We start from the raw sequence: 17,178 nt of genomic DNA, 5'->3' as shown, positions 1-17,178 counted from the left end.
AATTGCATAGGTAATTACAATATACGTATCTCTGGTGAAAACCCTTACCACTAACCACACCAGCAGCACAGAAGACACACTGAACACAAAGTGATATTCACATCATAATCATATTTTACTTGGAGAAAAATCTCTTGGTGTTTGTTGTGGTAAGCTCGGCTGTCACGAGGAACTTCCTTTACTGATTTGAATTTATAAGCTGAGGTGTTTTTTGAAAGTGTCGTGTTAATGGTCACTCACTGTGCTCTCCCATGATTTTGTCTAGATCTAAATTAAACCTCAAAGGTGTTTTATTTTTCATCACCATTGGCTCCTCGAGGCGGATCCCTGTACATCGTAAGGTGACCTTCCAGAGTAGGTTCTGTACTTTGAGTTTACCTATTCTGGGATGTGAAAATCCACTCCGTGTTTTCCGTGCTTGGCTATCCAGGAAGAGGAGGAGATAATTCTTGTAGTTGAGTGATATCTGGAGCACTACAAGGCACCATTTTAGCCTTGAATTCTTGAGAGATGACTTTCCAAGGGTCAGTTGGCTGGTCCTTTTGGGATATGGTCAACTAAGTACCAGTGTTAGACGTTCTCAACGGGTATTGTGGTCATTGTGTCTAATGCTGGTTCCTGGGTAAAGTGCTCACAAAATCTTAGATTTGCTGCAGTGTTATTTTTGACATTGTAGTGCGTTTTCTCGTAGGACTTCATGGTGTGTGGGGTCAGCAGGCACAGGATCTTTCTTTTTTCATTACGGAACCCCCACACACCCCAAAAAATAAAATCATAACAAAAACAGCTAACTGGTAGACGACTCTTGAAGACTCTGAACAGTATTATTTGTCAGACACACCATTAAAGCAAATGTCTCCCTTTTCATTTAGAAGAAATTAAAGGGACTTACTTGCTCTCCAAAGCCAGTCGAAAAACTATGTTCTGCAGACATCTTGATAGAAACATATAACCCAAAACACAGTGAACATCTCATTAATATATGCCTACTGGGGTTACTCTCCATACAAATTTGAATACCTTATGAGGAGTTATTGTTAAGAGGGATTTGAAGAACATTCCCGAAGGCAGAGATCCTAGCTGATTTTTCCAACCAAAGAGCTTCTATAGTATGACGTATCTCCACTCGCAAAGAAGAAATTATGCTGCCTAAGAATATTCTTATTTTGATATTTACGTTGTTACGTCCACCTGCCTCTATCGAAGCATGTTATCTTAACTGTAAGGTATGACCATATATTCCCAACCCTTTCATGTGGTTTCAGTGTTAGCAGTTCAGTAATTTGAAAACGGAGGAAAATGAAGTACAACATTTAAAACCGTTAACAAGATTTCTTAGCAAGAGGCTCAAAAGTTTTTATCCCTGACTCCATTGTAGACATACACTGTTGCATCACATTTCGCTACTACAATGGGTGCGCAGAATGTACTTTCTCTACCTCTGTCAGAATCTTTTTCACATCATGTAAAGCGTTGTTTGACCTCTTTGGATAATCGAGTTGAGTCAATGACCCCGCCCCATGATTCCTTCTAGTAATTTTCCTGGCACACTTCCTTCTGCCCCAGCTTCTGCTGTCTGCTCAGGTCCACGTGTTTTGGCCCTTAGATTCAACGATTATTTGTTCACACTGCTATGTACGTCTACTGACAAAGACCTGCTCACTCGACACAGGGCAAGATCCGTGGAGATCGACTAATACAGTTCTCTTCCACCTCGGTAAAAATGGCTACTTTGATACGGTGGAACTGTCGAGGTTTTGTTTCTAATCTGGATGACATTAAGAACTTGATTGACTACTATCATCCATCATCCTGCGTGTCTTTCCTTACAGGAAACACTTCTGAAACCTGCTAATAAAGTCACCTTCAGGTGGTATTCTCTATACTGAAACGACAGGTGTTATATATTATTTATCTCGAACATGTCTGTGATTTATTATGTTACGCATTTCTGTTTCAAATAACCGGAAATTTTAATTTAAAAGTTAATTAAGTGTTAATATGTTTTAACATTATGATATTTCCTAACAAGATTGATAAATACAATTTTCCTTCCTAATACAAATATATTTTAATATACAAACAACAATACAATTTATAATAACTGTAAATACAAATAATGATTTATATATAACAGTTTTACAAACTTACAGACAATACTGAATCTTATATCCGGTCTCGAACTGAATATTTTATCGACGGGTTACGTCCACGACAACCAAATTAATTCTGAGTTGATATTGTTACACCTCGTTTAAGCTAGCTAGCTCAGTTGGGCTCAAATCACTGACTTATTCCAGTGAAGATATTTAATGCATTATGGAAATACTTTCGTTTAAAGTTAATTCACTGAAGTCGAACTGTTTGTAATGTTCGAAATCTATAAATATTCTTGGTCAAATTCTGTAGTTATCCGATTAATAATTATTAATTACAATTATAGCTTTCAAGGTCTACAACACACTGACTGTAGCTGACTAGTAGTAACAATTGTCTCTCAACGCATTGGTTTATATAGCTTAGGGCGAGATTCTTGAACGTTTAACAATGTTCTAAAATACGGAAAATACGTATTATTGATTCTTGCTATCAAGAATCTACACAAATTTAGACAACAGGCGGGATTTGCGCAATACACATCGAATAATTCTGAAACAAATGTAAGTATTAAGACAAACGTCTAACCATGAATGCGTTACATGGGTTGTGTGATGGACTAATACATGGAGAGGTGGCACTGCTGGTTGACCAGCACGTGCTTACCTTGTCTGTGACACTCGATATACTCTAACTGGGTCATACCATCACTGTTTGTTCTCTTTATCTGTCTCCTGGGGAGACTTGTGATAAATCAGACGTCTCATTAAACAGTTGCCATCTCCCTTTTCAGTCCTGGAAAACTTTAATGGATACAACCCCCTATGGGGCTGATGGGATGGGTCGTTCTGCAGGGCGTATGGTATTTCTTCACGACCTTTCTCTCTTCAGTAGTGGTTTTTTTACCTATTTACATGCTCCTAATCAATATTTTACTGTTATTGATCTATCTGTTCCCTCATCAAACTTAAAGGGTTTACAGTGACCCACAAGGCAGGGATTATATTTATAATTTTGAGGGAATTTCACCGTCTTCGATACCACCCGACCCGATTACTGTGATGGAAGTTGGACCAAGCTGACTAGTTCTCTTTCACCTCTCTCTTGGAAATCGATCTTGCTGTCATGAGGACACCATGAGAAATGTGTCAAGGTGTTGGAGATAGACTGAACAGTTGCTTAAACAATGCAATCAGTTATCGCATCAACGCAGACCCGAGCCCGTGCACAGCAGGTTAAATGATAAAGCCATAAGGAACCTTGGATTACGTTCACAATTAGCACTTCTTCTACCACCATTTACAAAATCATCTGGTATATTTCTCAGCCATTTTCCACCTTGCTCTCTAATGGGCAGGAAGTCGCTGATGTACAGAGTATCGCTTATAATCTGGGTGGGAATCTTCCCAGCACTTTTGACTCTTCCCCTGTTTTCTTGGCCATCAAGTTTCGGGCAAAGCTATCGAATCAATAATCTCTATAATCACTCCTTTAGATTGGCGGAACTTAAGCCTGTTCTTCTGCAGTCTGGACCTGATGATGTTTATCATGATATGATCTCCCTTCTACTTCTCGTGCTCTTGTTGTTGTTGTTTATTTTTTAAATTAAATCTGACTGGAGAACTTTTTCTGATGTTTAGTGCAAAGCTATTGTCCTGCTATTTTATAAGGCTAGAAAGCATCCCAAGATTCCTTCCAATTACTGTACAATTGCTTTGACTAGCTTCTTCTGTAAAGTCTTAGAAAGAATGGCTAATGCTTATCTTGTTTGGTTTCTTGAAACCGAATGTGGGTTCCATCGATATCACTTTACCATGGATCCCTTAATTCGACTTTAAACATCGATCAGGGAAGCTTTCCTCAACATGCAACATATTCTTTCTGTTTTCTTTGATCTTTAGAAGGCTTATGATACTATGTGGAAGTATGGAAATTTGTGAAACTTCCATTCACACGAGTTTCATATCATTTTCCCATTTTCATTTACAATTTTTCACTCACCAGTTGATTCCAAGTTCATGTGGGTTCGATTTTTTCCCCATTTTTTTCACACAGGAACTTGAAGTCCTTTAGGGCCGTGTCTTGAGTATCATACTTTTCAGTATGAAGGTCAATGCTGTCACTACACAGCATCCTCCTACTATTGTCAATTGACTCTATTTCTACCAGTTCCACATTTCGTGTCAGTCGTCGAACATGAGGTTTCTTGAATGGCAGCTTCAGGTTGCTCTCAATACCAGAGTAAACGGTTTCACCTTTTCTTTCCCCAAAACCGTTTACATATCTCTTTACCCCCAGTGTGGCTTACACCACGATCCTGAGCTCTGTTTTGGTGATATTATGCTTCAAGTAGTTCCTGAGGGAAACTTCTTGGGGCTTGTCTTTGATTATAAACTTAGTTTCATTCTACCTGTTAAGTGTACTGAACATTCTCCGTGTCCTGTTTTTCATCTCTTTGGGTGTTCTGTGTATTTTTCCTCACGCATGCGCTTGTACTTCACTTCTCTATAGCAGCTGATATGAAATGAATTCATCTTTCAGTAATTATATTTTTGCCACACAATTGCTAAAAGGAAGGAGACGTAAATACCTCTTAATGAAGTATTTTAGTTGAGACAGTTCACAAAATTTATAAACCTGGTATTCTTGGGTACGGAAGCATCTATTGGCAAGTGGTTCTTGCATAATTAAGCACTTCCACATAGAAGGATTTGACACAGTGGTAAAACTATTTTATCCTGATTGTGTCACATCCATCACTGATTAGTTTCTGGAGTGCATTTTTTAATTGTTGTGAAGCCAATGTCCACTTGTTCTTCTGATCATGTCACCATAAAGGTCTATTAAATCTTACTTCTACTTTTTTCACTATCCTGACGTCTAAAATGTGGTAGACAGAACTGAGATCAGTAGGTTCTCCAACTACACAAACTTTTTCTTACTGATAAACTACTGTAATAGAGACTGATAGAAAAAAAAGATTGTTTGATTAATTGATTATTTGGAATTAAGCATAAAGTTCCACAAAGGATTATCTGTGCTTTGCTCACCACTGGTATCAAACCCCGGTTTCTAGATGTGGGGGTCTGCAGACTGTACCACTAGAGAGCAGAAAAAAGATACGCTTGTCTCAAGATATCTTCAAGCTGTCACTGTTAAGGTTTAGTTTTATTTGCATATTCTGATGCTGTCTGAGAATCTGGACGTTTCTTTTTAAAGAGGAAGTTCAGTCGATCATCTGTGGTAAATGGAGCATTGGTTTGGACCAGTAATGCATAAGCTTTCATCTCTGCCCTTGTAATCTTGTCAACATTGGGAACTGAAGACGGAAACACAAGTTTTGGTGGTGTTTCAGAAGCTTTTACCAACTTGGAATGGAATTGCGGTTTAACATGGGTGCGAAGGTCAGCAGCTTCTTGGCGGCCAACACTCACGTTCTGTCCACACACATTACACCTCATAGTACGTGGGTTTGTTGGTATACCAGCGATAAGTGGCTGTATCTTTGTTCAGTTGTCTCTTGTACCTGAAAGCACCAGAGTGTTCTGTCATCTTATCACAAGTTTTCTGCCACATTAGAGAACCATGAGAGTTATGCCTGAGTATTAGTCATATTCCACAAAAAATACCCAAAAGTACAACCTAGTAAAGTATCTACCAATAACCCATCTCAGTCTTTATCAAATAAACAAACAAATAGAATAGCAGGATCAGGTGTTAAAAATGCCAATGATACACATTTTCACTCGTAGTTTGCTATTTTTACAGTTATTTTGTGTTACAGTAGTAACCTCTGACCTGTTTACCTGTTTACCTTCGCACCCATCATCGCCGAGTCATGAAAAAACGACAACACACACACAACAAAAACAATGTTAACTCCGCCTATCCGCCTTCTTATCCTGTAAGCATTGCACACAGGTTATGACGTCATTAACTATGGCCAGTCGGCGCTCTAGAGGCCTTCTTTGCCATGTTTACCCCATATTTTTCAATATTTTAGTTTACAACAATGTAGTTTATCAACCTTTATTTCATTAGTTACCAAGGTGTTTATTATATATATTTTTTATGATATCCAACTCTTGCACGATATTATATCGGATGATATATTTAATACATCAAAACGATTCCTGAGATGACAGCAAGTGCTAAATTTACTTTATCGGTTAAATATGACATCCATCGAACGTATGAAGAGAAGGCTTGACCTTAAGGAAGTAACGTAACAATAACTACTGCTAAATGTATTTGTCGTTTCTCATCATTCTATAAAATGTTTAATTATAATTACATTCGACTCCTAGATGGACGTTCACTGCTTTTTGTTCACGGACTTGTTCCTTATTTGCAAGCCCGTGGGTAAGAAAGGAGACAAGGTGCGTATCATCCGACAGCCGTATTTAGTGGACAAGTTCAAGGTTCAAGAACTTAAAGATGGTGGAGGATTCGTGGTAATATATCTGAGTGAACTGCTTGTAGCCGTGGCTGCTTTCGTGCTCTATACTTCAGAGTTCAAGATATGGATAGACACCATACGACGAGCACAGGTGAGACCGTAACCCGAGATCTTCGAATCTGAAGTGTTAATAGATCTACTTTTACGTTTAATAAAAATACAGTATGTTTGTTTGTTTTTGAAATTCGCGCAAAGCTATACGAGGGCTATCTGCGCTAGCCGTCCCTAATTTTGCAGTGTGAGACTAGAAGGAGGGCCGCTGGTCATCACCACCCACCGCCAACTCTTGGGTTTTTTTACTCTTTTTACCAACGAATAGTGAGATTGACCGTCACATTATAACGCCCCCACGGCTGAAAGGGCGAGCATGTTTCGAGTTATAGGAATTCAAACCCGCAACCCTCAGATTACGAGTCGAATGCCATAACCACCTGGCCATGACGGGCCAGTATGTCAAAGGTACCTAAGAAACAATGAAGTAGGAAATTCAGCTATATCATAACGTATGCAAACAACACATCATGCAGTCTTAGGGGACAAAACTAAATCTGTAACCAAACTTCACAATATCCAAGAATCTTTAGAAATAACAAGAATATAAAATCAATGTTATTTTTTCATCTTGACATTCTTATTACGTAAAATATTTTGCATTATTAAGTTAGCATATACGTTCAGGACAAACTTGCAACTTCAAGCTAGACAAATCTTGCGATATATTATTGGGTTTACAGTTGAAGGTTACCCAAAAGATGAAATATCGTATTTTAAATGTTATAACTAAAAACAGTATATTTAAGGAACTATAGTCATTACTGGGTTGATATTTTTAATGTTTATAAACAGGCAGTTCTGAAGTTAATACTGATATCACGAAGGATAAGTTCGAACATTTTTGGTGTTATGCTACGAAATAACTTGACGAATCGTTTTGTTTATTTTAGTTTGTTGATAAGTTCAAAGTTCAACAGTGAACTATCTGTGCTGTGCCCACCACACGATTTCATGGGACAAAACCATATTTCTAGCTAAACCTTGCAAAAGTAAAGCTTCAGCTGTCCAGAAATCCTTAAAAATAAATAAATGAAACAAATTACATTAAACCAAGATGTTGGGGTCATTAATTCATTGCATTGTATATACAGGGTTACATGTTGTAAGTTACGAAAGGTAATTAGTGTGACTGTTTATTTACGCGCCGTAATGTAAATCATCGTCACATTTAGGATTCCCTTCGTGAAATCCCCTTAAAGATGTTTTTGCGAAATACTCGGGTTCTCCAAAGGGTTGGATGAAAGTTTTACGTCTTTGTAAAGTTCCGGGTCTAGACGAGTTGTTTGGCACCAGTTAGAAATTGGTGATTCTAGTGGTTCAGGAAAAGGGTTTTTTCGGAAAATCCCAGGATTCATAAGAGATGTGGTAGAAAATTCTACCTTTGTGCAAATCTCGGGGTCAGAATTCGGTATAACCAGCGGTTCAGGAGTTACGTGACACACACGTAAACACCGAATCTTATTATATGGCCCGACATTGCCAGGTGGTCAAGGCGCTCGACTCGTAATCTGCGGGTCGCGGGTTTGAATCCCCCCTCACACCAAACATGCTCGCCTTTTATGGCCCCGCATGGCCAAGCGTGTTAAGGCGTTCGACTCGTAATCCGAGGGTCGCGGGTTCGCATCCCAGTCGCGCCAAACATGCTCGCCCATTCAGCCGTGGGGGCGTTATAATGTGACGGTCAATCCCACTATTCGTTGGTAAAAGAGTAGCCCAAGAGTTGGCGGTGGGTGGTGATGACTAGCTGCCTTCCCTCTAGTCTTACACTTCTAAATTAGGGACGGCTAGCACAGATAGCCCTCGAGTAGCTTTGTGCTAAATTCCAAAACAAACAAACAAACAAACAAACAAATCTTCTTATATTAATTATATTTTAGGCGTTGGTAGCATTTATCTTATATGGAACAATAATCCTTTTATAATTGCGTTATTTCAGTTCTAATTGTTTTATCTTTTACTTGACTTTATCCAAACAACAATTTTTTTGTCATCTGTGACGGGAAATTTTTTTAAATTTTAAACAAATAAAAATGATGAAAAAATATTAAAACACTAACAGATCTGTTTTGTTTCACCTTGTTGATGACATACATACATAAATCTGATCTTCTGCAGGACTTATACCAAGAAGCTAAACGGACATCCAAGGAAAGAAAAGGATTAGGTTTTCTACAAGCAAACTACGAGGATGAAGAAGAATTTATTTCCACTACCCGACTCGAACCCCGATCCCTCCGTAGTTCTAGTCGATCAAGTTTGGTCCACTCTCACAGCGGATCTGTTGACATGAGTGACTCCATCTCCGTCACATCTGCTTATGGTCCACAGAATGTATGTAACTTTATAGCTGTTTGTAGATTATCTTGGCATGACAAGCTTGTAGGCTCTCTACGTCTTTACCATTGTTTTATGTATCTGTTAGCAGACCTCTTGTTATTAGTAGATTCCTTGTCTGCACTTGTTTGTCGATCGTCCACTTAAAATACCGCAATAAATCTTTCCACTTTTTATTTAGGCCCATTTATTAGAAGTTTTCTCATATTCTCTGTTGTTCTTCCATTTTAAGTACCTTTTTCAATTCTATCGTTATTGTAGTAGATTTTCCACTGTTAACTGTATAAAATGTGTAATTTTTCTGTTGAAGTACTCGTGTTACATATTTTTGTAGCCTGCTTGTCGCTAATTCTACTGTTCGTTCCATGTGTTTGTAGTATTTCTGTTTTATAAGTACTGATTTGTATTACTCGATCTGACAAGAAAAGCCAAAGGGTTGTCGGTGAGCGATGCTGCCTAACTTCCATTTCAGTCTCAGAATGAAGGTTTGCTCTGTGATGGAGCCATGGGTTTCGAAGCTGGTGAAATGGATTATATTACGTACAATTTCAGAATATTTTTCTTTATGGACCACTTAAAGGGCTAATGATGACAATGTATCACCACTGAAGATTCACATGTACAATTTGCGACTCTGTATATAAACAATTTCTCTCAGTGATGTCATTGGCCAAAGCATTCTGAAACCCACTTGTTGAGAAATTTATATTACGTTAAACAAAATAAAAAGCTCGTTTGGGTTGATTAAAATATATTTACATAGAAGAGCGAACAACGTTTCGACCTTCTTCGGTCATCGTCAGGTTCACAAAGAAAGAGGTAACTGACCGGAAGCTGACCACATGTTTGAAAGGGGTTGTGTAACTGTGTGTCGAAATGTAGAGGGCGGTTGTTCGCTCTTCTATGTAAAATATTATCTCAACCCAAACGAGCCGTTTTTGCATATAAAAAACAATTTCTCTGTTTTCGATCGTCATTGGCCAAAGCATTCTGCCATTGACAACAGTGTTTATTAACCAGAACTTCTTCTATTTTCCAAATTGAATTACGTTAAAGTAAAATAAAAAGCACGACATTTCACAGCACGTTTTATTAAATGATAATATGTAAAATATCCTCACTGTAAATATGTAGTATTGTAAATGGAAACGTATGTAACATTTTCGTTATGTAGGTTTACACCATTTCTGTGACCCTATAAAATAATGTTGTTGAAAAATTAACAAACACAGAGTATTGATATAAACAAACACAGAGTATTGATATAAACAAACACAGAGTATTGATATAAACAAACACAGAGTATTGGTATAAACAGACACAGAGTATTGATATAAACAAACACAGAGTATTGATATAAACACAGAGTATTGATATAAAAGATATTTAACAGACAAAAAACAAGAATTGATATATATTTTGTATAGAAACATTAAGTACTGAACATTGTCAATTGTTTAAAATGACTGCTTATTACGATGGAGAACTGATGTGTTCGTATTATGGTGCGGTCCTCTTGGAAAACTTCTGTCCAGATTTGATACGACCTATTCTGTAGATTCAACGATGGTTCGTTGTTTTAATACAGCTTATGTATTAAGATGTTAGCTCATTAAGAAAAGCTGTAGCTTAATCGAGCTTCAAACGAGGAGAAGAGGACAACGTGACAAAACATCCATTGTTTAGGAGCCAAACGAATGACAACAATAATAATAAACTTATTGTACTTCAAACAAAAGCTTCTGTTTCTTTCACTTACTTTATATGATCGTGGACCTGATTTATTGGCTTTTGGTATTCAACTGGTTATACTTTCTTTATGTTAACATATGTCTCTGGTCAGACGTAAGAGTGCGTGCTAATATATTTTTTTCTTCCATATTTACAGACAACAACCTCTAACAGCCAATAAACTTAGGTTTTTATTTTTTACTGCTTTCGTTTACAGCAGCGTTGGATTTTTCTGGAGTTTCTAGATTTCAGGGATTCAGTCAGTATCGTACGATCCTTTAATTGTTGATGAAGACAAAAGTTATGCTAGGGATCTAATGTTTACTAAGGGTTATATTTTAGTTATAGTTATGTTATGAATAACAACAGCAACACAATTTGGAATTTTCAGGTTAATAGAATAAAGTCATAAATGAAAATACACAATGGTTGAGTGCATTATATTAAGACAATTTTGATGTTTACAAAATAACCAAGTCACGGGACAAACGTAGTCGCTGTAAAGTCGTGGTAAAACGGAATGCATCAGAACTACATTTTGACATTATTTAGTGATCATAGATATGTGACAGCCATTTTCGATGCAAAATATTAATAAAGTGAAACCTCAAAAAATTATCAGGTCAGAGATTTAGTATGCCTAACAAAGACGGGGATATTCTTGTTACTAAATGACATCTGGAAACAAAGTAATGTGGATCAATTTGGGGTCCCAGCGCCGTTTAAAACAAAACTGCAACAACTCGTTACCCCTGCCATGGTAAGCAAAGTGCAACGTCGTGTAACAGAAGAAAAATAATACATTAACTGGTAAGGACAGTGGCAGAAACTAGCTACTTGCCCCAGTCTACATTAAGTAACATAATCAAGAGGGAAATCCCCCTCGATTATGTTACCTTAACAGTCTAATAATACAGAAATTCGTAGGCGCTATGTATGACTACTCAACCAGTATGCTTTGATATAAAATAGCATAAACACTCGTGTAGTCATTTGAAAAGTGAGTTAGTAAACCGTTGTCATCGTACACTAGATGGATTATGGAAAGCCAAAAGGAGGGGATGTGCGATTTGAACATGACAGTCTTACGATTGGGCCTTTTGCAGTTGAAACTACACTGCAGAGCTATTATTAATATGTTCCGTCATATGATAGAACGTGAAGTCACAACATGGTCTGTTGTGGGGCACCAAATTCGTTTTAATACAATACACTCAACCCTCTATAACCTTTCAATGTGTAAATAACCCAAAGGAAATGCTTATTGCTTGTTTTTATAGGTTAACCAAGCTCATAATAAAGCTACAAGCTTTGAGCTAGGAGATCTAAGAAATTCAAGTGTCAGTAGCGAAGAAGGAGAATGGGTTCGGGCTAGTAGTTTGGATACCCGCAACGGTCCTATTAGCGTGACAGTGACGTCACCACGTCCAGAAAGAAGGGCATTTTTTCTGCGAGGCGCAGGTTCGGGATCATCCACTCCAAATACATTGTCTGTGAAATCTGCTTACCATATAGGGGATTTAGGGGACAAGAGAGAGCACGAAACGATTTCTCCTCCTCGTTCTATTCAGGTAAAGTACTGACTTATCAGTTTGCTTTAACATCTTCCGATTTATTTTACGTCGAAAATAATTCTACAAATGGAACAATAAAAAAAAAAAAAAATTCGAGGTGGCTCACGTGAGGTTCAAAATGTTACATATAATTAATCAAAGGTTATTCTTATAATGATTAAATACAGTCCTGAATTTCACGACTAGCAAGCCAAGTTCAAAACCGTGCAACGACGCAATATATTCCCTGCACTTTTAGGTTGTAGATGCATTATGATAGAAGTGTACTCAATTTCTTAACATAAATTATTGGTGGTAAGGTGCTGCTAAGTGGCTGATTTTCCTTTGGTCAAAGCTCAGCGTGGTCAGGTGGTTAAAGCACTCGACTCATAATCTGAGGGTCGCAGGTTCGAGTCCCCTTCACACCAAACATGCTCGCTCTTTCAGTCGTGGGGGCATCATAATGTGACGGTCAATCCCACTATTCGTTGGTAAAAGAGTAGCCCAAGAGTTGGCAGTGGGTAATGATGACTAGCTGCCTTTCTTGTCTATTTAAAGATTTAAGTTACGGTGTTTATAAATGTTAGCTTCTATTTATTACAAAATATGTTTTGTGATATTATTGTTTAAGTATATGAAAATGTTGGATATAAATTTTCCGTTGAAAAGAAAACTAGGGTACTTACGTTTTTCAATTATCATACTGACTCGACGATGGCCGAAGAAGTTCGAAACGTTGTTCCCTCCTCTACGTAAAATATTTTCTCAACCCAAACGAGCCGTTTTTACAAATATATGACTCGATTTGTTTACTTTCTGTTAAACGCAATGCTACGCAATAGGCTATTGTGTTTGTGTGTTTTTCTTATAGTAAAGCCACATCGGGCTATCTGCTGAGCCCACCGAGGGGAATCGAGCCCATGATTTTAGCGTTGTAAATCCGTAGACTTACCACTGCACTAGCGGGGGGCAGGCTATTTGTACTTTGTCCAGCGTGGGTATCGGACTCCGATTTTTAGCGTTATAATCCTTAAGATTTGTCGCTGAGCTATCGATGTGCTATTACGTTGATTAGAGAGCACTTACTTTATCTGTGAAAGCTGTAGTTAGTGTCAAATCAGAAAGAGAGAAACCATTTATCCATTAAAATTATTTGTCACTCTAGCTTATTATAATAACAAACATACTTGGATAACAAAACGCATTGTTTTCTGCAACATATGAATTGAAGTTGGCCCATCATGGCCAGGTGGTTAGGGTGCTCGACTCGCAATCCGAGGGTCATTCAGAGACATCTTGTCGTGGTTCTATATTGTGTGAACATTGTGGTTACAAAGACCATGACGCCTACAAGTGAAAAATGTTGCTGTCTCCACTGGTCAGATCTTCCTAGCTGTGGCCTGATACCTTTCCCACTCGTGACCTTTCTTTGAGTTATCTAAGGAAGATGGATACTTCTGATTGGAAGCTGTCCTATACATCAGTCACAGTTTTCCAACTATTCGTTTGTTTGTTTTATCTGTGCTTAATCCATCAATGTGTGTCTTTAGCGATACCATTTTAGACATGTCTTTTCCATGGGTTTACCACTGACATTGGACAGTGTCATTGGTGGTGGTGACACTTTATAACTTAATCATGTTTTTATTTTTTTACTGGCCACTTGCCTTTTAAATTCTATTTGACTTTTGGACATTTAGCTTTTAACTTGATTTATTTTTACACTTTATAGAATTTTATTTATAATTTTTACCGGTTGTTTGGTGCAGATAGTCTGGTTGCTTTGCGCCAAAATTGCCAAACAACCAACTCACTATTTGTTGGTAAAAGTAGGAACAGCTCTCGTGTAGCTTTGCGTGAAATTCAAAAACAAACAAAATTATTTTCAGAGAGTTCATATGACAGCTGTTTCTTCATGTGTAGGTACCCGTGATTTCTCCGTTAGCCAAGACTCTATTCCCTTCAAGACCACCGGTCACTTCACCAACTTCTCCTCGTGTTTCACCTCGTCATAGCCATTTCGGCCACAAGCCCCCACTTCTGAAAACCAAGAATATATCGGGACTCACGACTCACAGCGCCCCACCCAGCCAGAGGCCCAGTCCTGTGCACAGTTTCGAGAGTGATACCGTAGTCGGGCTGACCAGTTCCGGAAGGACCACTCCAGATTCCGACGATGAAGGGAGCACGAAACTGCACGTGAGAAAGGTCGCACGTGCAATTCAACGTTACAACGCAGCTGACTGTGTGGAAATGGGAGACTTGAGGGTCCAGAAACGACCGTCGTGGAACTCTAAACAACACGAAAGTTGCAGTAGGGGTCCGATAGGTGAGAGTTCACGGGACAAACTCTACCAAAACAAGCATATCGATAAGTGCCTCGGATCCGAATCGTCGCATAGCTCTAGTTTTATAAACAGTGCAGAATCAGTTTTTTTACGTGCACGGAGTTCAGAACTGGATCCTTCTATGGAGGGTTTTGACCAGACACCTCTTACCGATGGACAACGAGGGAACGAATATCTACAGCTGCCCACGTTTTTGTTGGAGGGGGACAACAACGGGGACCATCGATGCAGGATTTCATCAGTGCAGGTCACTGTCAGCGAAGAATCTTCACAAGAACGACTTTCCAGAGAAGAATTACGAAAAATGAAAGAGTTCCTGTTGAAGAACTGGTCACTAAAGTCCTCGTAAGTAATTAAAACTTATTTCTAATACATGAAAACAAAGTACAACAACACTAAACAGACACGGAATTTCAGGAGAGACCTGTGCATCAGAGGTAAAATACATTATGCCAAGATGATTTCTAAAATTCATCACGTCGTCACAGTCAGTGTCGCCGCGTCCTGTCCGCCTCTATCTAATGACTGTGCAACTTCACAATTGCCTGCTATTTACTTTCCGTAACAAAAGGGGAGACTGGGTGGGGGAATAACTCTGGTCTAAAGCATACTATTTATCATCCGATTCACAGCATGACTAGGAGTGATGCCATAGATTGTAATGGCGTGGTGATATTAAAATATAAAGTTTAAATAAGGTATGCTATATGTCTAATCTAGTGTAAAATGACATTTATTAGTATCTGACGTTTAATGTGTTAATTCCTCTTACACACTGACATGACATCTTATGGTATCCCTAGATAACTGTGTTAGTATATCTCATGTGCAATTACTAAAATGTAGAGTATGTTGCTGTTATTTTCTCATATTACAGTGACCGTATAAAAGCTTACGGTAAATTTATTTTATCTTTTGTAGAAGGTACGTTATGATTGAGAAATAAGAACCCTTACTTATAAGAATTATCTCCTACCAGCTTTAACTATCGTGAACATCAATGGTTCTTCTTTTAACAAAGAATTGAAATTATTCAAGACGTAATTAAAAAAAAAAAAAAACTTTTATATCCTAGTTCTACCATACACTCAGGTTTGATATTCCCACAGCTAAAATAATTCTGCCTTCATTCTGTGACATATCTACAGTTATAAGAGTTCTAGTTCTATCACCCTTCTCTGATATTCCCACAGCTAGAATAATAATCTGCCTTCATTCTATGACATCTCTACAGTTATAAGAGTTCTAGTTCTATCACCCTTCTCTGATATTCCCACAGCTAGAATAATAATCTGCCTTCATTCTATGACATCTCTACAGTTATAAGAGTTCTAGTTCTATCACCCTTCTCTGATATTCCCACAGCTAGAATAATAATCTTTATTCATTCTATGACATCTCTACAGTTATAAGAGTTCTAGTTCTATCACCCTTCTCTGATATTCTCACAGCTAGAATAATAATCTGCCTTCATTCTATGACATCTCTACAGTTATAAGAGTTCTAGTTCTATCACCCTTCTCTGATATTCCCACAGCTAGAATAATAATCTGCCTTCATTCTATGACATCTCTACAGTTATAAGAGTTCTAGTTCTATCACCCTTCTCTGATATTCTCACAGCTAGAATAATAATCTGCCTTCATTCTATGACATCTCTACAGTTATAAGAGTTCTAGTTCTACCACCCTTCTCTGATATTCCCACAGCTAGAATAATAATCTTTATTCATTCTATGACATCTCTACAGTTATAAGAGTTCTAGTTCTATCACCCTTCTCTGATATTCCCACAGCTAGAATAATAATCTGCCTTCATTCTATGACATCTCTACAGTTATAAGAGTTCTAGTTCTATCACCCTTCTCTGATATTCTCACAGCTAGAATAATAATCTGCCTTCATTCTATGACATCTCTACAGTTATAAGAGTTCTAGTTCTACCACCCTTCTCTGATATTCCCACAGCTAGAATAATAATCTTTATTCATTCTATGACATCTCTACAGTTATAAGAGTTCTAGTTCTATCACCCTTCTCTGATATTCCCACAGCTAGAATAATAATCTGCCTTCATTCTATGACATCTCTACAGTTATAAGAGTTCTAGTTCTATCACCCTTCTCTGATATTCCCACACCTAGAATAATTTTAATTCTTTTTTTCTGCATTTCGTGATCATTACACCATAAGTTAGAAACCAGAAGTCTTTCAAAGAGATGAGAGGCGAAGACATTTCGTTAAGAGAGTACCAGAACTGGACTTAAAATTTAACCTTTATCTATATACTCTGTCAACGAAACGTCACCGCTCCCTATTTCCTTAAAAGACTTTTCAATTCTAGTTAGTTCTTAATCATGTGACAACATTAGAAACGTTCTACTTTTATCACTCTCTTCTAAATCTCCACTCGGCCCGGCATGGCCAGGTGGTTAAGACGCTCATCTCGTAATCTGAGGGTCACGGGTTCGAATGCCCGTCGTACCAAACGTGCTCGCCCTTTCAGCCGTGGGGGGTTATAATATGACGGTCAGTGCTACTATTCGCTGGTAAAAGAGTAGCCTAAGAGTTGGCGGTGGATGGTGATGACTAGCTGCTTTCCC

At 38.0% G+C, this 17,178-nt stretch overlaps 1 protein-coding gene across 1 annotated transcript in view; it reads left to right on the top strand.

Moving 5' to 3' along the window:
• LOC143227830 (uncharacterized) overlaps positions 1-17,178 on the top strand; it is a 39,789-nt gene that overhangs the window by 15,818 nt on the left and 6,793 nt on the right. The window contains exons 6-9 of the mRNA XM_076459107.1: positions 6,405-6,647; positions 8,726-8,941; positions 11,956-12,246; positions 14,152-14,921. Coding sequence (XP_076315222.1) covers positions 6,405-6,647; positions 8,726-8,941; positions 11,956-12,246; positions 14,152-14,921 — 1,520 coding nt within the window. The remainder of the gene's footprint in view (positions 1-6,404; positions 6,648-8,725; positions 8,942-11,955; positions 12,247-14,151; positions 14,922-17,178) is intronic.

Source organism: Tachypleus tridentatus, chromosome 10 (assembly GCF_004210375.1).
Source record: "Tachypleus tridentatus isolate NWPU-2018 chromosome 10, ASM421037v1, whole genome shotgun sequence".
Lineage (NCBI taxonomy): Eukaryota > Metazoa > Arthropoda > Merostomata > Xiphosura > Limulidae > Tachypleus > Tachypleus tridentatus.
This window is presented reverse-complemented; position numbering and strand designations above follow the sequence as displayed.